This window comes from Oncorhynchus kisutch, linkage group LG24 (assembly GCF_002021735.2).
Source record: "Oncorhynchus kisutch isolate 150728-3 linkage group LG24, Okis_V2, whole genome shotgun sequence".
NCBI classification, from domain to species: Eukaryota; Metazoa; Chordata; class Actinopteri; order Salmoniformes; family Salmonidae; genus Oncorhynchus; species Oncorhynchus kisutch.
In genome coordinates, this window is record NC_034197.2 from 12,389,012 (window position 1) to 12,412,194 (window position 23,183).

The 23,183-nt window shown below is 41.6% G+C and overlaps 1 protein-coding gene across 1 annotated transcript; it reads right to left on the minus strand.

The window, feature by feature from the left end:
* Nucleotides 1-5,581: 5,581 nt before the first annotated feature.
* Nucleotides 5,582-12,956, minus strand: LOC109869685 (trypsin). Its single transcript, XM_020459955.2, has 5 exons — nt 12,941-12,956; nt 10,904-11,063; nt 8,281-8,422; nt 6,521-6,787; nt 5,582-6,230 (listed from the first exon to the last, which is right to left on the minus strand). Exons 1-5 carry the CDS (start codon nt 12,954-12,956, stop codon nt 6,060-6,062), a joined length of 756 nt encoding a protein of 251 aa, XP_020315544.1. The 3' UTR covers nt 5,582-6,059.
* Nucleotides 12,957-23,183: the final 10,227 nt, after the last annotated feature.

Consider the following 23,183-nt stretch of genomic DNA (forward strand, 5'->3'; position numbering starts at 1 on the left):
TTTTACCAGGTAAGTTGACTGAGAACAAGTTCTCATTTACAGCAACGACCTGGGGAATAGTTACAGGGGAGAGGAGGGGGATGAATGAGCCAATTGTAAACTTGGGATTCTTCGGTGACCATCATGGTTTGAGGGCCAGATTGGGAATTTAGCCAGGACACCGGGGTTAACACCCCTACTCTTACGATAAGTGCCATGGGATCTTTTAATGACCTCAGAGAGTCAGGACAGCCGTTTAACGTCCCATCCGAAAGACGAAAATTGAGATGGTTTGGGATGTGTTGGACCGCAGAGTGAAGGAAAAGCAGCCAACAAGTGCTCAGCATATGTGGGAACTCCTTCAAGACTGTTGGAAAAGCATTCCCCATGAAGCCGAATGCCAAGAGTGTGCAAAGCTGTCATCAAGGCAAAGAATCTTTGAAGATTCTCAAATATAACATTTATTTTGATTTGTTTAACCATTTTTTGGGTTACTACATGATTCCATATATGTTATTTCATAGTTTAGATGTCTTCACTATTATTCTACATTCTATGAAATTATAAAATTAAGAAAAACCCTGATATGAGTAGGTGTGTCCAAACGTTTGACTGGTACTGTATATAATAATATATATACAGTACCAAAAGTATGTGGTCTAACATCTGATTCCAAAATCATGGGCATGAATATGGAGTTTGTCTTCCCAACCTCCACTACCTCCATTGACTACCTCCAATCTTTAACAACCTCCACTACCTCCATTGACTACCTCCAATCTTTAACAACCTCCACAACCTCCATTGACAACCTCCATTGCTGCAGAGACTTGCTTCCATTCAGCCACAAGAGCATTAGTTTGGTCAGGCAGTGATGTTGGGCGATTAGGCCTGGCTCGGGGTCGGCTTTCCAAATCATCCCAAAGATGTTCGATGGTTTGAGGTCAGGACTCTGTGTAAGTTGTTCCACACCAATCTCGACAAGATGTTTCTGGAACTAAGGAGCATGAATCATGAATAACAGCCCCAGACCATTATTCCTCCTTTAAACTTTTTTGATGTTGTTTGTACTTTTACCCCTTTTTCTCCCCAATTGGAAGTTACAGTCTTGTCCCATCACTGCAACCCCTGTACAGACTCAAGAGAGTCAAATGTCAGGACCATGCGTCCTCCGAAACACGACCCTGCCAAGCCGCACTGCTTGTTTAACCCGGAAGCCAGCCACACCAATGTGTTGGAGGAAACACAGAACAACTGCATCAGCTTGCAGGCACCCAGCCTACCACAAGGAGTCACTAGAGCGCAATGGGACAAGGACATTCCAGCCAAACCCTCCCCTAACTAGGATGACGATGGGCCAATTGTGCACCGCCTCATCGGTCTCCCGTCATGTGACACAGCCTGGGATCGAACCCGGGGCTGATGTGAAGCCTCAAGCGTTGCAATTCAGTGCCTTAGACCACTGCGCCACTCGGGAGGCTCTCCACCAAACTTTACAGTTGGCACTATGCGTTCTCCTGGCATCTGTCGAACCCAGATTTGTTAGTCTGACTACCAGATGGTGAAGCGGGGTTCATCACTCAAGAGAATGCATTTCCACTGCTGAGCTTTACACCACGCTTGGCATTGCGCAAAGTGATCTTGGGCTTGTGTGCGGCTGCTGGGCCATGGAAATCCATTTCATGAAGCCCCGACAAACAGTTTTTGTGCTGACGTTGCTTCCAGAAGCAGTTTGGAAATCGATAGTTAGTGTTGCAACAAAGGACAGACCATTTTACGAGCTACGTACTTCAGCATTCAGTTGTCCCATTCTGTGAGCTTGTGTGGCCTACCACTTCTCGGGTTGAGCCGTTGTCGTTCCTAGACATTTCCACTTCACAATAACAGCACTTACAGTTGACCGGGTAAGCTCTAGCATGGCAGAAATTTGACGAACTGACTTGTTGGAAAGGTGGCAACCCATAACAATGCCACATTCAAAGTCACTGAGCTCTTCAGTAAGGCCTTTCAACTGCCAATGTTTGTCTACGAAGATTGCATGGCTGTGGGTGTGGGGTGTGGCTGAAATAGCCAAATCCATTCATTTGAAGGGGTGTCCACATACTTTTGCATATATAGTGTATGTCACAAATCTCTCCCATAGGATGTAATGTAAATCATCCAACAGATCAGTTATGGAAATATGGATATTGCTGCCTGGCCTAGTTTATGGAAGTCCATTTTCATTCCCCAAACTATATAACAAGCTTTGTCTTCACAGTCACGAAGCCCTTTCCCCTGGGATTGCTTGTTTGTCTGTGCCAGAATCGATAGCCTACAATACTCTTTATTCAACAAACAAACACAACAAAAACTTTTCCAAATTTATTGGAGGTCAATGTATATATGGCCAACTAAAATAGTCAAATGTCAGATGACATTCTAAAGATGGCAGCGGCACAATGGTAACCACTCTTTATGTAACCACTTGCAAAGTTTGAAAAAGGCCAAGAAACATGTCAATCATATTATATGACTCCTGGCCAACAGCAGTGAAACCAGAGAGGCCCGTTAAGCAGGCTATCAACTATTCATTCTGTTGTGATACGCCTAGCGCTATCAGGAGTCGCTCGATTCTGTACATATTCTCCAAGGTGTTAAGGCAGTCTCTAGGAGAGGCAGGCGGGTCCTTCCTGGAATCCCAGCTGTTTGGTTGAGTGTTTACACTTCCGCCAGGCAGGGTGAGGGAATCAATCAAAGTCTTACTCATTACATTAGAAGAAATTGCAGAGCAGAGCCGGGCCTGACTCTATGCATACTTCATTAGGGTTCTACGCCAGTCTTGAGGTAATTCATCAAGCAAAGAGCACCGTCTACAACCATATTATTAAAGATGGTGACCTCAAGCAAACTGAGTGGCCGTGATATCCGGATGACGTATAGATGAGGGCTACTGTACAAGTGTTTGAGACAGAAATTAGTGCAGTCGTGCTGTTGAGCAACTGCAGACTTAATTTTGAATCACATGGTTAGCTACATAAGGACGCTGTTGTATCTCAGAAAACAAGTAATGAAGACTGATGCACATCCCTAACGAGCTGGGTAGCTATGTTCCACTGGATTTTATTTCTGTAATTAACTCACTCCCAGTGTATTACTGAATATACCACCCTGCATCCCACTGCTGGTTTGCCTCTGAAGCTAAGCAGGGTTGGGCCTGGTCGGTCCCTGGGTGGGAGACCAGATGGAAGAGGAGGGCCAGTAGGAGGATTTCTTTCCTGTGGCCTAAAAATATTAGTGATTTGGGACATTGCCCTGTGTAAGGTGCTGTCTTTCAGATGGGATGTTAAACGGGTGTCCTGACTCTCTGTGGTCCTTAAAGATCCCATGGCAATTATCATAAGAGTAGGGGTGGTTTCTGTTTTTGTAACAGTATTTTGTATTGGAATATCCCAATTTTCTCCCATATTAAGAGATACAGTAACAAAGATAAAACAAGAATAACAAAGAAAATTATATATATATTACATTTACATACAGACAGAAAGTAAACACAAAAGCTCAGTTTAAATAAAGGAATCAGGTCCAACACACGGAACGCACAGTGTAGTCCAGCGACAGGTAAGCTATTATTCAAGCATAATAGCTGATAAATTAGGTTCTAGGTCATTTAAATAAGGTTCCCACACTTTGTAGAACTGATCTGTTTTAAAATTGAATGTACATGTCAGATAATCCAATGGCACCCATTCAAATAGTATCTTATGCCAATCCTTAATAGAATCTACTGTAAAAAGATGTTTTGCGATTTGGGGATATATGCAATCTGTGTATTATTCTTAAATGGATTGCTCTAGTACGACTACAGATAGATATTGTTTTTGCATACATGTATCTCCTAATGTCCTCCCACATCTCCTCGTCAATAGTAACAGAACATTTGTTCTCCCACACTTGCTTGACCCTCTGTGTGTCAACAGTAGAAAAGGACCTCAAAGCATCATAAAATAAACGTACAGACATTTCCCTTTGTCAGAAAAAAAGCATAATTTCAATGACAGACACATCAGGGTTGCCAATTAAGGTGGTGTCCTGCTTGTAGAAAGTGGAAAAAGTCCTGCTTTGGAAGTCAATATTTCTCAACCATCTGCTCAAATTAAATGACATTTTTATCAGCGAATAAAACATTTTGTCTGCCTATGCCCTTATTAAGCTAAATGTTAAAGCCAGCATCCAGCAATCCTGGTAGAAAATCTGGGTTGTTAAGAATTGGGGTAAGAGCAGAGGTTAGTTTGGACCTTCCCAAAAAACATTGAACTGACCTTCATGCTTTGAGTGTGTTAAGTGTAATGGGACTATTGCAGTGATCTTTTACAGGCTTTAACCTTCTGAAAAATAAAATATCCTGCAGGGGGTAGTCTCAATATCTAACCAAATAGAGGAGTCATCATTTGTGATCCAGTCAGAAATAAAACGGAAGTGGGCACACCACTGATAAAACCTCATATTGGGAAGATTCAAGCCACCCGTAGAACCTGGCAGCTGCAATACTGTCAAGTCTTGTTATATCTGGAGTACTTCTCCTGTCCTATTCGGTGTTCTGTGTGAATCTAAGTGTGCGTTCTCTAATTCTCTCCTTCTCTCTTTCTTTCTCTCTCTCGGAGGACCTGAGCCCTAGGACCATCCCCCAGGACTACCTGACATGATGACTCCTTGCTGTCCCCAGTCCACCTGGCCATGCTGCTGTTCCAGTTTCAACTGACCTGAGCCCTAGGACCATGCCCCAGGACTACCTGACATGATGACTCCTTGCTGTCCCCAGTCCACCTGGCCATGCTGCTGCTCCAGTTTCAACTTCCACCTGACTGTGCTGCTGCTCCAGTTTCAACTGTTCTGCCTTATTATTATTCGACCATGCTGGTCATTTATGAACATTTGAACATCTTGGCCATGTTCTGTTATAATCTCCACCCGGCACAGCCAGAAGAGGACTGGCCACCCCACATAGCCTGGTTCCTCTCTAGGTTTCTTCCTAGGTATTGGCCTTTCTAGGGAGTTTTTCCTAGCCACCGTGCTTCTACACCTGCATTGCTTGCTGTTTGGGGTTTTAGGCTGGGTTTCTGTACAGCACTTTGAGATATCAGCTGATGTACGAAGGGCTATATAAATAAATTTGATTTGATTTGATTTGAAGTCTTGGCATGTGTTTACTCCATATGAAGGAACTTAACCAGCCACTTAAATAGTTTATTACCTTATTGGAAAGTAAGACTAGGATCGTTTGGATTGGGTAAAGTAGTCCATCTAATTGGCTCATTCCTCTCCCCTGTAACTTTCCCCCAGTTTGTTGCTAAATGAGAATGTGTTCTCAGTCAACTTACCTGGTAAAATAAGGGTTAAATAAATAAATACAATTATGGGTACAGCGGGGATATTTGTTCGGGAACTTTGGAAGTTGATAACAACTCTACTATTTTTTTGGTTGTAAATATGCCTGTCCAGAATTTGATCCCTCAATTAAATCTGGATGACACACTTGTAATACAAATTGTGAAAATAAAACCAGTCCACCTTGAATTGGTAGTGATACATTATATAAAACAAGGAAAACATACAGTTCACTTCGGTTTTTTATAACACACTTACAATTTCACAATTCTTTAACTATTCTATGCAGTCTAAATATACATGCACTCACCTCTCAGACTTGAAGTTGCTTCATTCAAGTTTATGCTCTATGCATTAGTGTCTGGTTGATAACACTGGTGTTCATATAAACTAAACCATGTTAACTTGGCATTACATCTCTTGTTAAATAAATGTTTTATTGTTGACATGATTTATATTTTATCAGTTGTTCGTCATGTTGCTTTGTGGAATAGCATTGCTAGGGGACTACAAGTAGCAACATACTGTACTGCAAGAACATGTTGGGAATGGTCCATGTTTCTATCCATGTTTTATAAAAAAGTAAAAGTAATGAAAATCTACATGACACTGGGAGACTTTTTATCCCCAATATTGGACGTGTTTCACATCAAGCTCTCTGAAATGTTTCAAGTTCAAGATAAGGGTAGTGTTTCAGACAGAAACACTTGATTCTAATCCTTGCTGCAGCGTCCGTAGTAGCTGAACATGATCCGGTCTATCCACCTGCGATACTTTGACACAGCAGTGTAGACTCCTGGGTACTTGGCATCGGCACAGCCCATCCCCCAGGAAACCACACCATAGATCCGACCTTCACACACCAGTGGGCCCCCAGAATCTCCCTGAAGCAACAGACAGACAAAAGCCTGGAGTTTAGAGACACAAACTCTTCTATACTGTGTGCAATGGCAATCAATATTTGAATGCCAAATTAGATTTTTCTAGATATCCTAAAGATTCAAGGCATGTTTGACGGACCAAGCTTAAACCTACTCCCTCGACTAATAGCCATGCTCAATGGAAAATATGTATTAAACATGCTTTTTAGTCTAGTATTAGGTATAATCCGACCCATAGCATTAGAAAAAAAAAAAAAAAAAAACTATCCTAGTAACTATAGCGTGGGTCCTACCTTACATGCGTCCTGTCTGCCAGCGCTGTAGCCTGCACAGATCATGTTGGATGTGATGTTCCCATTGAAAGACTCACTGCTGTTGCATTTGGCTGTGGAGACGATGGGAAGTTTGACTGTGCGCAGGGAGGAGGGTATCTGTCCCCCACTAGAGCTGGTGAACCCCCAGCCTGACACCCTGCACAACCGCCCCTCTGCCACCGAGGCACTCTGGCGGGGCAGCGGAGCGATGGACACATAGCTATTCAGGTACACTGGAGCTTTCAGCTGAAAAGAGATGGAGACAGACACAGGAAATGTGGGTCAGGTTAGGTTTGAAGAGAAAACTTTCTGTCCTTTACCAAGGCCTTCAAAGAGTAATAAAACACCTAATGATGACATTTCACTAAGCCTTGAGTGAAAAAGTACAGTACCAGTCAAAAGTTTTCTTTATTTTTACTATCTTCTACGTTGTAGAATAATAGTGCAGACATCAAAACTAAGAAATAACACATATGGAAACATGTAGTAACCAAAAAAGTGTTAAACAAATCAAAATATATTTTAGATTCTTCAAAATAGCCACCCTTTGCCTTGATGGCAGCTTTGCACACTCTTGGCATTCTCTCAACCAGTTTCATGAGGTAGTAACCTGGAATACATTTCAATTATTAACAAGGTGTGCCTTGTTAAAAGTTCATTTGTGGAATTTATTTCCTCTTAATGCATTTGAGCCAATCAGTTGTGTTGTGACAAGGTAAGGGTGGAATACAGAAGATAGCCCTATTTGGTAAAATACCAAATCCATATTATGCCAAGAACAGCTCAAATAAGCAAAGTGACAGTCCATCATTACCTTAATTAAAAGACATGAAGGTCAGTCAATCCAGAACATTTCAAGAAAATTGAATGTTTCTTCAAGTGCAGTTGCAAAAACCATCAAGCGCTATGATGAAACTGGCTCTCAGAAGGACCACCACAGGAAAGGAAGACCCAGAGTTACCTCTGCTGGAGGATAAGTTCATTAGAGTTACCAGCCCAAATAAATACTTCACAGAGTTCAAGTAACAGACACATCTCAACATAAACTGTTCAGAGGAGACTGCGTGAATCAGGTCTTCATGGTCGAATTGCTGCAAAGAATCCACTACTAAAGGACACCAATAATAAGAAGAGACTTGCTTGGGCCAAGAAACATGAGCAATGGACATTAGACCGGTGGAAATCTGTCCTTTGGTATAATGAGTCCACATTTGAGATTTTTGGTTCCAACCATTGTGTGTTTGTGAGACGCGGAGGAGGTGAACAGATGACCTCGGCATGTGTGTTTTCCACCGTGAAGCATGGAGGAGGAGGTGTGATGGTGTGGGGGTTCTGCAATGATATGCCATCCCATCTGGTTTGTGCTTAGTGGGAATATCATTTATTTTTAAACCGGACACTGACCCAACACACCTCCAGGCTGTGTAAGGGCTATTTTACCAAGAAGGAGAGTGATGGAGTGCTGCATCAGATGACCTGGCCTCCACAATCACCCGACCTCAACCCAATTGAGATGGTTTGGGATGAGTTGGACCGCAGAGTGAAGGAAAAGCAGCATACACGTGCTCAGCATACGTCCTTCAAGACTGTTGGAAAAGCATTCCAGGTGAAGCTGGTTGAGAGAATGCCAAGCGTGTGCAAAGCTGTCATCAAGCCAAAGGGTGGTACAATTGATATAGTATACTACATAGTCTACCTAGATACTACAGATATTACCAGTATTTCTTCCTCTCTTTTACCTTGATAAGCATAATATCTGCGTTGTTTGTAATCTTGTTGTACTGGGGGTGGGGTATTAAGAGCTGGGGTATGAAGAACTGTTCGGTCCCTTCATACATGCTTACTGAATAGTCTCCTGCTACTATCATAATTTGTTCCACCCTGTAAAGGAAAGAGACATATTTGTATTACTTCCAAGTTAATGCAGAGCCAACCATGGATACACACAGTAGGCCTTATTGTATGTGTTGACAAACTGGAGGGAATGACTGTTCAGCAGTCTAATTATTTTTCATTCACCAGAGCATAACTGTAGCTCAACCAAAATAGTTAAAAACAAACTAGGGTAACACTTTGCCAATGACTATATATATGAATGGACAAAGCCATCAATCACGTGACACCATAAATCCCATGTGAAGACTTCTTCTGGGTGCAATTTTATGAGTCACAGTATGAGATGTTATAAAACCGGTTATAATGGGTGTTAAAAATGACTGTTCATATCCATTCAGGCTGTAAAGGCATCAATTTCCTCCTTAACTCAATTTAATGGCGAGAAGGCGGGAAGAAAATGATGAAAATATGCATACTTTCTTTTTGAAAAACCATTTTCCATCACCATGCTGGAGTAGCTAATGCTACTTCCTGATGTTGCGCTCCGCATTCAGCCAGGGGTAAACAACAGCCTGCTGCAGTGTGATTAGCTGAAAATGATACGCAACATCTAGCATTCCTAGGCATTAGCCACTCTAGCATTGTGGCTAACTCATTAAATTCAAATAAGGAGCAACCCTTTAAAAATGTTTATTTTTATTTTTAAATTGTACCCCTTTTTCTCCCCAATTTCGTGGTATCCAATTGTTTTTAGTAGCTACTATCTTGTCTCGTCGCTAGAACATCCCGTACGGGCTCGGGAGAGACGGCGGTTGAAAGTCATGCGTCCTCCGATACACAACCCAACCAAGCCGCACCAATGTGTCGGAGGAAACACAGTGCACCTGGCAACCTTGGTTAGCGTGCACTGTGCCCGGTCCGCCACAGGAGTCACTGGTGTGCGATGAGACAAGAATATCCCTACCGGCCAAGCCCTTCCTAACCCCGACGACGCTAGGCCAATTGTGCGTCACCCCACGGACCTCCCGGTCGCGGCCGGTTACGACAGAGCCTGAGCGCGAACCCAGGGTCTCTGGTGGCACAGCTGGCGCTGCAGCACAGCGCCCTTGGCCACTGCGCCACCCAGGAGGCCCCTGCAAACCTTCTTTTGACCCTTCTGATTTCAGCGATATGATTATCTGACTGAAGGGCTCTTAATAACTTTTCATTGGATCTGCTTTGTGTCAGCAAATCACATAACATAGCTGAAATTTGATGGACAGTTTGGAGATTCAATGAAATGTTATTGAGAGCTCTCGTGCCAGGGAATCATATTGCTGAAATCAGAATAAAAGGTGGGAAATAAGATGGGAGAAGAGATATTGGCACTAGCTACAGCACATAACATGGATAACAATAATGTTAGTTTGCTTGAGTTAAATTATGTGTATTAGCATGAAAAGGTAATTGTGTTTAAAGTAAAAGAGAATGTTAATGTGCAATGTGCTTCAGAGTTTTTTACTTCCACCTTTAGCTAGTAAAGTTAGCTAGCTAGCGCTAGCAGATTGCTAGATAGCTAACGCTAGTCGTCAGTGGGTCAGCGAAATGCTACAATAAAGCTCACCAGCTAGTAGTCCTAAAAAAACTAAATGAGTTAGCATTTTCTACCTCTGGTTCATTAGCCATTCCTGTGGTGGAAATTATTTGAGAAAATAATGGTGTTTTAAGATATACGTCGAAAATAATTCGATTTAGCTTTAGCTAGTTGTAGTTCCATTTCTCTGACAGTTAGTTTACCACAGACCTTATTTTCAGCATGTATCCAAAACCCTACAAAAAAAAATTTTAAATCCCCATAATCTTTTCCCAACGAGCCATAGCGGAGTTAGCCTCCGTTAGTGCCTACAAAAAGACACCATTATTATCTCTCTCTATTGAAACATAAACCAACTAGTCAATTACCTGATTAGCAAGCCATTATTTCATAATATAGCAGTCATTGTTACTGCAGCTTGCACATATTCATTTTTCAGTTGGTTTTGTTATCCATTGTGCCACAGAATCACGGCACAAAACCTCTTATTGTGAGCTTGGTGCCCCTATCGCTTTCAGGCACTTGCTCTCAGCCTTGATACGTTTCAGCGGGGACAATCTGACACCTCTCCATGGACCTGCTAATGGACTTGACTTACACACTCCCACACACCCACAGACACACTCATGCCCGCACGCGCATGCATGCACACACACACCACACTCACACACCACATGCGCACATACAAACACACTCTTATGGATGTCAAGTTGAGCTGCCCTGTGTCAATGAGTCTATTATATTGTTTCCCAGTTCCTGTATAGTGTACTTTTGAGGCCACCGTAGCTACATTATTTCCCATCAATACTAAGTTACAGAGTGAGTAATGCTGTGTACTATATCTATATCATATCTGACCTGGTTAATTTTGTCCAGGTAGATCAGGTTTGCGCTTGCGACATAGACACTGTACGCGGGGGGGGGGGGGGGGGGGGGCATGAAAATGAACTTACCCTATAGTACAATGTGCTGCTGTGAGCACCCAGTATATATTTATCAAGGATCCTCCACAAAAGTGTTGTCCTCTAGTTGACTGTATTGATACAATGTATTTAATGGAATGGGGTGCAGGGGCATATCCTCCCACTATACGCCCTTGTATCAGCTCCTGGCCTGTGATATAAAAAAAAACATAAGGATATAGTACACAACACAATCACATACGGTTGTAACAGTTACTGTGGCATCACACACCTCATAAAGACAACGTCATAAGGTTTTATGGCACAGATGCTGTACAGATCAATAAAATCCAATCTCAGGCGTGGACAGAGTCAACATCAATCACATTTGACTGTGGCCATTATAGAGTGTAGCCTCTCATGTTGGTAACATGTTTTGGGGGACAATATTGAATTTCATCTGGATTGGATCTTATTTTCCATGACATGCTTTGTTTTGCTTGTGCTGTTTCTGTGTATATCTAGACGTATAAAGCATATTGCTGAGACTGTAATATCCCTCATTTTACTGTTGTCTGTTTACTCATCATGTATAGGAGAGGATAAGATAGAATAGGATAGGATACAATAAACTTTATTTTACCAGGGTGAACTAAGGTCTATGTACTACATTAACTAAAGTTTATCTGCATCATACCTGCCACATTTTGTCTTTTTGTATTGTCCTAGAAGGGGAAATTGTCTAGGACACACAGTCTATGTACAGTATGTATTTAATAAAGTTAACACACAGAAAACCCAGGTTTGAGCACCACCCACTGGGCAAAAACTGGTTGAAACAACATTGTTTCCACGTCATTTCAACTAAAGAAATCAACGTGATGACGTTGAATCAACGTCAAAAAAACGGATTGGATTTGCAAAAATCATCAACATAAGGGAGTTTCAACCTAAATCCAAGGACATGGTGACATTTGTTGTTGAATTCACATTAGTTGACGACTCAACCAAATGTAAATCAAAACTAGAAGTTGAAATGACGTCTGTGCCCAGTCGATAGAGACCAGACAGGAACTGAGATCTCTCTATGGAATGAAAGCCAATGCTCCATTACGTTTCTGGATATTGATCCTGTCCCACTCTATAATTAGACAGTTCCGTGTAAGAAGCAGCATGAAAGGTAACCCTATACAATATGACCCAGCACGAACTGCACGTTAACGTTCATTGTCACGAGTCTCGCCCTGGAGGCAGAACTGAGCGGTTTCCGCTAGATGGTATGTGGTTGTCCCATCTAGCTATCTTAAGATGAATACTCTGGAGAAGAGCGTCTAATAAATTATTAGGCAAAGTCAGAATTGGCGATGTTGTCAAAATTCATGGAAACAAAAATGTGCTTTTGGCCATCATTTAAGGTTAGGCATTAGGGATAGCAGTGTGGTTAAGGTCAGTGTTAAGGTTAGAGTTAAAAATCAGATTTGATGACTTTGTGGCTCTGCCAGCTAGTGAACACTCCGCAGAGCTGCCTCCAGTACAGGAGTCATCTCAGTAAATGCCAAGCTGCATAGGCTGCACCCTTGTTCTGGTACAGTATGTGCTTGAAATGGACAATGACTATGTCCTGTCTACCACAGTATGAGAACTAGCACGTTCATGACATACGTAAGTCTATGGAACTAAGACCTAGGGAACTAACACATAATGAACAAGAACTATAAGGCACAGAGAGCATGTGTTTGAAGACACTAATCTGAAACTACATTGATTATTAAGTGGCTTAATAAACATGCGTTTGCTTCCATAGTTTTTCAATCCAAAGGTATAACTGAAATGCACTTTGGAACTTGGATACATACTATGCCTCTTGCCTGTAATTTATGTGTGAAAACAGTTGCTAGAGTACAAATGCATTATTGAGCATCTGTTAAAGAAGCTACAAATAGTACGAGAAGAAAATCACCTCATGAGTGTTTGGGTGGAAAAGTAACTCGTCAATAATTGTTTGGTCAGGCAAAATAAGTCAGACATCATAACTTGCCTTTTCAGATGAGAGTGAGCCTGACATTTTCGATAAATGACTCTTCCCACTTTGGACCTCAGCCATAACTGTCAACGTGATTTCATTTCTAAATTAGGATTCCTAATGACAAACAAATCAACTGTAGCAATAATCATCTCTAGATAAATAATAAATAATTGGCAAAAAGATATACCCCTTGGGACTATGACATCAGAACCAAGAAATACAGAACATAGAAAAGCTGTTAAAGCTTATGACCACAATGAGCTAATTCTACTATAATCCTTTCTACATTTTTTACCTTCGTCTTTTCACATTCAATCATAAAATCAGCATTCAATGGACTAGTCATCCAAGCACAGCCAAGTACTACAACAGTAAATTAACCAGAAAATGGGAAATGAAACATTTGCTTACAGCTCACAGCAAGGAGATCCAGAAGTATACATAGTAAAACTGAAGGCAGGTCCATGCTGAAACAAAGGAGAGGCCAGACCAGGCAGAGACGTTCACCTTGACCTGTGCTACACAAGGAGTTCCAGAAGTATACATAGTAAAACTGAAGGCAGGTCCATGCTGAAACAAAGGAGAGGCCAGACCAGGCAGAGACGTTCACCTTGACCTGTGCTACACTAATCCAATCTTAAGGTGAAGGGATCTAGGAACTCAACAGTATTCTCAGGTTTCTTAGTTCCGATGTCCGTTTCCATGGCCACCCTGTCGTCCTGAAACAATATATACAGTGCATTCGCAAAGTATTCAGACCCTTTGACTTTTTCCACATTTTGTTTACATTACAGCCTTATTCTAAAATGAATTAAATAGTTTGTTTTTTATCAAGCTACACACAATACCCCATAATGAAAGCAAAAACAGGTTTATAGTAATGTTTGCACATTTATTTTAAAAAATTAAGTATTTACATAAGTATTCAGACCCTTTACTTAGTACTTTGTTGAAGTACCTTTGACAGCGATTACAGCTTCGAGACTTCTTGGGTATGACGCTAAAAGCGTGGCACACCTGTATTTGGGGAGATTCTACCATTCTTCTCTGCAGATCCTCTCAAGCTCTGTCAGGTTGGATGTGGAGCTTCACTACACAGCTATTGTCAGATCTCTCCAGAGATGTTCGATCAGGTTCAAGACTGGACTCTGGCTGGGCGACTCAAGGACCTTCAGAGACTGAAGCCACTCCTGCGTTGTCTTGTCTGTGTGCTTAGGATCGATGTCCTCTTGGAAGGTTCTCCCATCGCCACAGAGGAACTGGAGCTCTGTCAGAGTGACCATCAGGTCCTTGGTCACCTCCTTAACCAAGGCCCTTCTCCCCCGATTGCTCAGTTTGGCCAGGCGGCCAGCTCTATGAATGATGGATGCCACTGTGTTCTTGGGGACCTTCAAAGCTGCCGTAATGTTTTGGTACCCTTCCCCAGATCTGTGCCTCCACACAATCCTGTCTCGGAGCTCTACAGATAATTCCTTCAACCTCAATGGCTTGGTTTTTGCTCTGACATGCACTGTCAACTGTGGGACCTTCTATAGACAGGTGTGCCTTTCCAAATGATGTCCAATCAATTGAATTTACCACAGGAGAAACATCTCAAGGATGATCAATGGAAATTGGAGCACAATTTCGAGTCTCATAGCAAAGGGTCTGAATACTTATAAGGTATTTCTGTTTTTTATTTGTAATATATTTGCAAACATAAAATAAAAATGTTTTCACTTTGTCATTATGGGGTATTGTGTGTAGATTGATGAGGAACACATTGAATTGCATCAATTTTCGAATAAGGCTGTAATGTAACAAAATGTGGAAAAAATCAAGGGGTCTGAATACTTTCCGAATGCACTGTAACTGAAGCAGCAGCGTAAAGCCTACACCCCCTGGAATAACCTGTACTGTGACCTTTTCAGTCTTTTCTAATGATTAGAAAGGAAGAAATGTTAGGCGGCTGATTGCTGCTGGGCTCGGGAGATGTTTTTCTCTAGTTTCCCAGGGACAAAAGGGCAATTTCCACAGAAACAGAGTGATGCTGAGACTCAAATTCTTCACTTTAAAATACATGCCAAACATAAAACCAATGATTGCAAAGTTAAACAAACCATACAATTCCATGCACAAAGACTAATTTTAACAATTTCCACTGAACATTTTTGCAAAAATCCATTTACTTGAAGAACAGCGCAGCTGCAAAGTTTGGTAACAAAATGACAGTTTGTGCTGTCTGTGCCGTCATTCTGTTACCAGAATTTGCATCTGCACTGTCCTTCAAGTAAATGTGTTTTTGTAAAATGTTCAACACACTGGTGTAAGTGTAAACACTCTGAATGAATGCAACAACCTGCTATGTGTTTTGTCTTGACCTGCAACTGATTGAATTGAGGCCTAAATGCAATACACTGTCTTACCATAAGATCACCCCTGGTGGGCGTTTTACCGCTAAAGTACTACCAATGTGTATGCGAAATGGGCTGTACCACCAATGTGTATGTAAAATGGGTCGACTTCATGTCTTAATGAAAAAGAGAGTGAAGAGTGAGGTTTCTCAGCTCTTCATCATTATTGTGCCTTTTCTTATTGATCTCTACTGTCTGGAGTGATTGACTACCGTTTGACTGCGCCACAGCAGTGTACTGCCTCAGGCTTGGCCCAGTACATCTTCCCAACAGGCCTGGCTAGGGCATCATTAAAAATGGAGCACAGAGCATTGACAGGGCTCATCAGTGACATTTTATGCACCCTCTCTCTCTTTGTCTCCCTCTCTCTGTCTCTCTCACCAGTGCCACCTTCCCCTGGTGGACCTCCTGACCTCAGCCAGCTAATGGCCCTCAGCCAGCAAATTTGCATCTGACACTGTCTGACACAGCAAGCAACCTCCTCCCTCGCTCCCTCCCTCCGCTGCTCATCCTCTGGGTGCTGACCAAAGCTGTTTTTCCACGGTGCAAGGGCATTACCCCATCTTCATATCCCTGGGGTCATGGATAATTGGGGTCAATGCCATATTCATTCTGTCAATTCAAGAAGTAAAACTGAAATTCCAATGTTCCTTTTTGTAATGAAAATTAACTGGAATTTCAGTGGAATTTACCCAAATCCTACCTGTCTGGATGACGGTGACCTCACTGTTTTGACCCCTGACCTGTAACAACATTTGATATCGAGATGAATTTACCTAACAGTCCAGCTCAGGTGTCTGTTATTTAAGTTTCTGTACCAGATAGATATCAGTGGACCATGCGCTCACTAAATTCCAGTTCCTGAAATCTAAAAAGGTCAAACGTAAATGCTCTGTTAATTCCTTCTTACATATATTCTAATCGAGAAAGGTTTTGTGTTTATCTTGATCTACATTGGGACAAATTATATGAAATCTTAGAAAGTTGATTACACCCTAACATGTGCATACAGTATTATATATATCCTTTATACTGTAACAGAACCTTCTGGGAAAATATATACAGAATCATGACTGTATATCATTTGACACAACGTATCTATATAATAACGTGATATCACTAACACAGTGGCAGTCAGGAAAGAACATCCTTGAGCATAATGTACTGCATAATGCTTTCTTCAAAATCTCTATGATTTCCTTTCTGAATATGTGGAAAATATTGCAAACATATGCTGTTGAATTGCAAACAGTGTGATATATACAGTAATGTGACACGCTCTACTTTTCCTTTCAGGAAAAGATGAACATGATCTCAATAAACCCAATTTACCGTAAGAGCATAATTGGAACAGGGTGCTACAAAGGCCCATATATAAAGCAGAGTCATGAGCCACTGTCTGCCCTTGGACCACCTCAACAGCCATTAGTAAATCACAGTCCTTGGTAGAGGTGTAAAGTACTTAAGTAAAAATACTTTAAAGTACTAAGTCATTTTTGGGGGTATGTACTTTACCTTACGTTTTATATTTTGACAACGTTTACTTTTACTCCACTATATTCCTAAAGAAAATATGTACTTTTTACTCCATACATTTTCCCTGACACCAAAAAGTACTCGTTACATTTCGAATGCTCAGGCAAGACAGAATTATGATCCAATTCACGCACCTATCAATATAATGCGTTGTCATCATCACTACTGAATCCGATCTGATGGACTCACTAAACACAAATACCATGTTTGTAAATGATACCTGAGTGTGTCCGAAAAATTCAAATAATTGTGCCGTCTTGTGTGCTTAATATAAGACATTTGATATATAGCATTTACTTTTACTTTTTACTTTTACTCAAGTATGACAATTGAGTACTTTTTCCACCACCATACTTAAATACATTTAAAACAAGATAATTGTAGACTTAAGTAACTTTATTGGGCATCTTTTACTTTTACTTGAGACATTTTCTATTAAGATATATTTACTTTTACTCAAGTATGACAATTGAATACTTTTTCCACCACTGGTCTTTGGTCACAACCATCAAGCAGGAGAGTTACTGATAGCGAGTGGCTTAATAACATACTTTATAGGGACGGAGAGGTTAGTCTGCGTTACTGTCACAGCAGTGACGAGCGCTATAGGGAACTGTCAGATGTTGTTTTGTCAATTTGTGTCAATAGGCTTGTTCATTCAGGAGCTCAGGCCTGGTTTGTAACAAGTATATTCATAGTACAACTCCTCAGTCCTCCGTGTATTTGTGAGTAACAAAAGAGTTGGCTTAGAATTGACCTACAAAACTGTTTCTGTCTGTTGGGAATTTTCCTATCAAGGTTTGGAGTATCGAATCAGAGATGGGATCAGACAACAATGTAAACGGTTATCACAATGACACTGTAACTATAGTGGACGAATATATAAATTCAATAATTCCCAATTTTTTCAAAAATCAGTTGACATTGAAATAATATTTTGGTGTCCCATACCATTTTATTAGATTTTCAACATTGCACAAACTATTTTCCTTTTTGAAACTTAGGTTTACAATTCGTTTAATGTTTTATTTGATTCCAAATGAAACATTCAAAGAAAAGAACACCCTTGGATCAAATGTGTGGGAGGTTCAATGATGCTGTGGGGTTGCTACCTCTGGTACTGGGGGCCTTAAATGTGTGCAAGGCATCATGAAATCAAGGTGTTTTGGACTCCAATGTTCGACCTAGTGTCCAACAACTGGGTCTCCGTCGAAGAGTATGCGTCTTTCAGCAGGACAATTACACCAAACCCATTAAAAACACCCAGGAATGGTTAAAGAAGAAATGGCGATACTGTCTGTTCTGTAGTGGCTAGCGTTGAGTGCAGGTCTGAATCACATTGAAAGCAGCAGTTGGTTGAAGTCACCCCTCAAACTTTGCAGAATTGGAGCGGTTTGCAGCTCAACAGAGGGCCAAACTTCCAGTAGAAAAGTGCAGCAAGCTCATTGATGGCTACAATAAGTATTTATGGGCAGTTATCTTGGCCCTGCGATAGACTAGTATCCTGTCCAGGTGGTGTACTTGTACATCCAGCTGCCTCACTCTTCAGAAATAGGATATACTGTAGGCTCCTGCTCCTATGAGCCATTTCATCTGTCAAGGGTACCAATATAAACTGAACAAAAATATAACATGTAAAGTGTTGGTCCAATGTTTCATGAGCTGAAATAAAAGATCCCAGAAATGTTCCAAAAAGCTTATTTCTCTCAAATGTTGTGCACAAATTTGTTAACATCTCTGTGAGTGAGCATTTTTCAATTGCCAAGATAACCATCCACTTGACAGGTATGGCATATCAAGAAGCTGATTAAACAGCATGATCATTACACAGGTGCACCTTGTGCTGGGGACAATAACATGCCATTCTAAAATGTACGGCTGTCTCAAGTTTTGAGGGAGCGTGCAATAGGCATGCTGACTGCAGGAATGTCCACCAGAGCTGTTGCCAGAGAATGTAATGTTAATTTCTCTACCATAAGCCACCTCCAACATTGTTTAAGAGAATTTGGCAGTACGTCCAACTGGCTTCACAACCGCAGAGCACATGCAGACCATACAAAAATGTCCCAGCTCTTCCATGGCCTGAATACTCACCAGACATGTCACCCATTGAGCATGTTTGGGATGCTCTGGATCAACATGTATGGCAGTGTTTTCCAGTTTCCCCCAATAACCAGCAACTTCGCACAGCCATTGAAGAGGAGTGGGACAATGTTCCACAGGCCACAATCAACAGCCTGATCAACTCCATTGTTTTGAGCAGAGAACAAATAACAAATAGAGTACTCTGAAAGGTAAATACTTCTGAATGCGTGAGTGTGCCTGTTTGTGTGCAGGCTGTAGTAGGTTGGCACCCCCCCTTGGGTTGTGCGTGGCAGAGATCTTTGTGGGCTATACTCGGCCTTGTCTCAGGATGGTAAGTTGGTGGTTGAAGATATCCCTCTAGTGGTGTGGGGGCTATGCTTTGGCAAAGTGGGTGGGGTTATATCCTGCCTGTTTGGCCCTGTCCGGGGGTATCATCGGATGGGGCCACAGTGTCTCCTGACCTCTCCTGTCTCAGCCTCCAGTATTTATGCTGCAGTAGTTTATGTATCGGGGGGCTAGGGTCAGTCTGTTATATCTGGAGTACTTCTCCTGTCTTGTCCTGTGTGAATTTAAATATGCTCTCTCTAATTCTCTCTTTCTCTCTTTCTTTCTCTCTCTCGGAGGACCTGAGCCCTAGCACCATGCCTCAGGACTACCTGGCATGATGACTCCTTGCTGTCTCCAGTCCACCTGGCCGTGCTGCTGCTCCAGTTTCAACTGTTCTGCCTGCGGCTATGGAACCCTGACCTGCTCACCGGACGTGCTACCTGTCCCAGACCTGCTGTTTTCAACTCTCTAGAGACAGCAGGAGAAGTAGAGATACTCTTAATGATCGGTTATGAAAACTCCTGAGGTGCTGACTTGCTGCACCCTCGACAACTACTGTGATTATTATTATTTGACCATGCTGGTCATTTATGAACATTTGGCCATGTTCTGTTATAATCTCCACCCGGCACAGCCAGAAGAGGACTGGCCACCCCTCATAGCCTGGTTCCTCTCTAGGTTTCATCCTAGGTTTTGGACTTTCTAGGGAGATTTTCCTAGCCACTGTGCTTCTACACCTGGATTGCTTGCTGTTTGGGGTTTTAGGCTGGGTTTCTGTACAGCACTTTGAGATATCAGCTGATGTAGGAAGGGCTATATAAATACATTTGATTTGAAATCTAATGCAAAAAGAGCTGTGATTAGCCAGTCCAGCCCTGAATAACTTTTGTATGTGACATCTTACCATCATCAACAAAGGTGTCAGGTCTTTTAGAAAAGGTTCTTATGACCTTTGAAGTTCCTGTAGTACATTTCCATTGAACAGTGTACAACACAACAACTTACATTATTAGACTAACATTGTTAGTTTCAACATTTTGTTGTCACATGCGTGACATACAGCAGGTGTAAAACAGTACAGTGAAATCAAATCAAATCAAATTGTATTTGTCACATGCGCCAAATACAACACGTATACCTTACCGTGAAATATTACTTACAAGCCCTTAACCAACGATGCAGTTCAAGAAATAGAGTTAACAAAATATTTACTAAATAAACTAAAGTTTTAAAAAATCTAATCAATCAATAGGTAACACAAGAAATATACATAACAATAACCAGGCTATATACAGGGGATACCAGTACCGAGTCAATGTGCGGGGTACAGGTTAATCAAGGTCATTTGTGACTATACATAGATAAGAAACAGCAAGTAGCAGCAGTGTAAAAATGTAAATATTCCGGGTGGCCATTTTGATTAGTTCAGTTGTTCAGCATTCTTATGGCTTGGGGTAAAAGGTGTTAAGGAGCCTTTTGGACCTAGACTTGGCGCTCTGGTTACCGCTTGCCGTGCGGTAGCAGAGAGAACAGTCTATGAATTGGGTGACTGGAGTCTTTGACAAATGTTTGGGCCTTCCTCTGACACCGCCTAGTATATAGGTCCAGGATGTCAGGAAGCTTGGCCACTGCAGTGCCTTCCGATCAGATGCAGAGCAGTTGCCATTCCAGGCGGTAATGCAACCGGTCAGGATGCTCTCAATGGTGCAAATTAATGTAGGTGCAAATTAATGTAGGAGAATATAACACATTAGATCTGGTAAAAGATAATTCAATGAAAAAAAACATGCATATTTTGTTTTTTTGTACCATAATCTTTGAAATGCAAGAGAAAGGCCATAATGTATTATCCAGCCCAGGCGCAATTTAGTTTTTGGCCACTAGCAGTGCATGTGCAAAGTTTTAGACTGATTGAATGACTGAGCCAATGATGTTTGTACATGTTATATCAAGACTGCCCAAATGTGCCTAATTGGTTTATTAATACATTTTCAAGTTCATAATTGTGCGCTCTCCTCAAACAATAGCATGGTATTATTTCACTGTAATAGCTACTGTAAATTGGACAGTGCAGTTAGATTAACAAGATTTTAAGCTTTCTGCCCATATCAAATATGTCTATGTCCTGGTATTTTTTTAAATGACTTACAACCTCATGCTAATCACATTATCCTATGTTAGCTCAACCGTCCCTTGTGGAGCACACCGATCCTGTAGAGGTTTTAAAGAAGTGTTTTTAAAGGGATACTTCAGGATTTTGGAAATGAGGCCTTTTATCTACTTCTACGGCGTCAGATGAAATCTTGGATACCATTGTTATGTCTCGGGGGTCCAGTATGAAGGAGGTTTGAGATAGTTTTGTGAGCCAATGCTAACTAGCATTAGCACGAAGCAGATACCCATAGACCTACAGTCATTGCGCTAACGCTGGTTAGCAACTTCCTTCAAACTGCACACAGAGACATAAAAATGGTATTCACGAGTTCATCTGACTCTGGGGAAGTACATAGATAAAGGGCTTCATTGTCAAAATCCCAAAGTATCCTTTTAAGCCTTGAGACAATTGAGACATGGATTGTGTTGGTGTACCATTCAGAGGGTAAATGGGCAAGACAAAATATTTATGTGCATTTGAACAGAGTATGGTAGTAGGTGCCGGGCGCACCATTTTGAGTGAGTCAAGAACTGCAACGCTGCTAGGTTTCATACTCAACATTTCCAGTGTGTATCAAGAATGGTCCACCACCCAATTTGACACAACTGTGGGAAGCATTGGAGTCGACATGAGCCAACCTACCTGTGGTACACTTTCGACACCTTGTCCATGCCCCGATGAATTGAGGCTGTTCTGAGGGCAAATAGGGGTGCAACTCAATAAAGCTGATCCTAATGTTTTGTATACTGCGTTTTATATACACAGCATAAGGTACGGTGTCGGTGAAAAACATGATGTTTGTACATTATAATAGTATGACAATATAAAGTACAGTTGCTGCCAATATCCAACTGGTTAGTGATTTTGTGTAATTAATGCATACAGTTTACACTGGTTTCATAATTTACATTGTTTTTCTAATGAGAGCCACAGAACCTTGAACAGAATCATCAATCAGGCCTTGTGTATTCCTTTTTCAGCCTTCTGTTCAATTAGTGTATCCATATTGGTTTTTAACGTACGCCCGTGTAGGAATCTGTGTAAACCAGTTTACTAATTTAGATGAATAACTGTCCTCTCATTCTAATCCACAGAGACACTTACAAAGAGAATCATCAGAGGCCAGGAGGTCCAGCCATACTCTATCAAGTACCAGGCGTAACAGGGACCACTACCGTGGAGCCACACTCATCCGACCCAAGTAGGTGTGTGTCTGCTGCCCACTGCTGGAAACCATGAGTACTGACTACAATTATGGGAGAGGGATGGATATCGGTGTACAGTGTACACAATAGCATATTTGGGTGGATTCATCTTATCTCTAACGGGTTTTGGACAATTCTATTGGTCCTAAATTGAAATGAAAGTGTTTTGTTTTTCTATCACTACAGCCGCAACAACATCATGCTCATCAAGGTAAGAGACTTTATTTTAACGTTTCACCACCATGAGCTAGAGTCGTTTCAATACCCATATAGGCATACCACTTACAATGAAGCTTGGGCAAGTGGTATACTAGTGTAGATATCGGAACCTATCGATGGTGTTACGGTTGTTTGTACTTTATATTTCAGTTAGTCTGCTCACTGCGCATCTTCAGATGCTACTGCAGCCTAAACACTAAAACCCATAACTTCACTCCGTCCCTGTTGATCCCTGCTTCTGATTGGTCAGCATCTGATTGTGCGCCTTTGCTATGGTTGTGTGTGTTCTAGCTCAGTGAGCGAGCCCAGCTCAATGCCTAAGTTCAGCCTGCCGCACTGCCAGAAGACAACACCCCTGGTCTCCAAGGGTACACCACCTGTACGG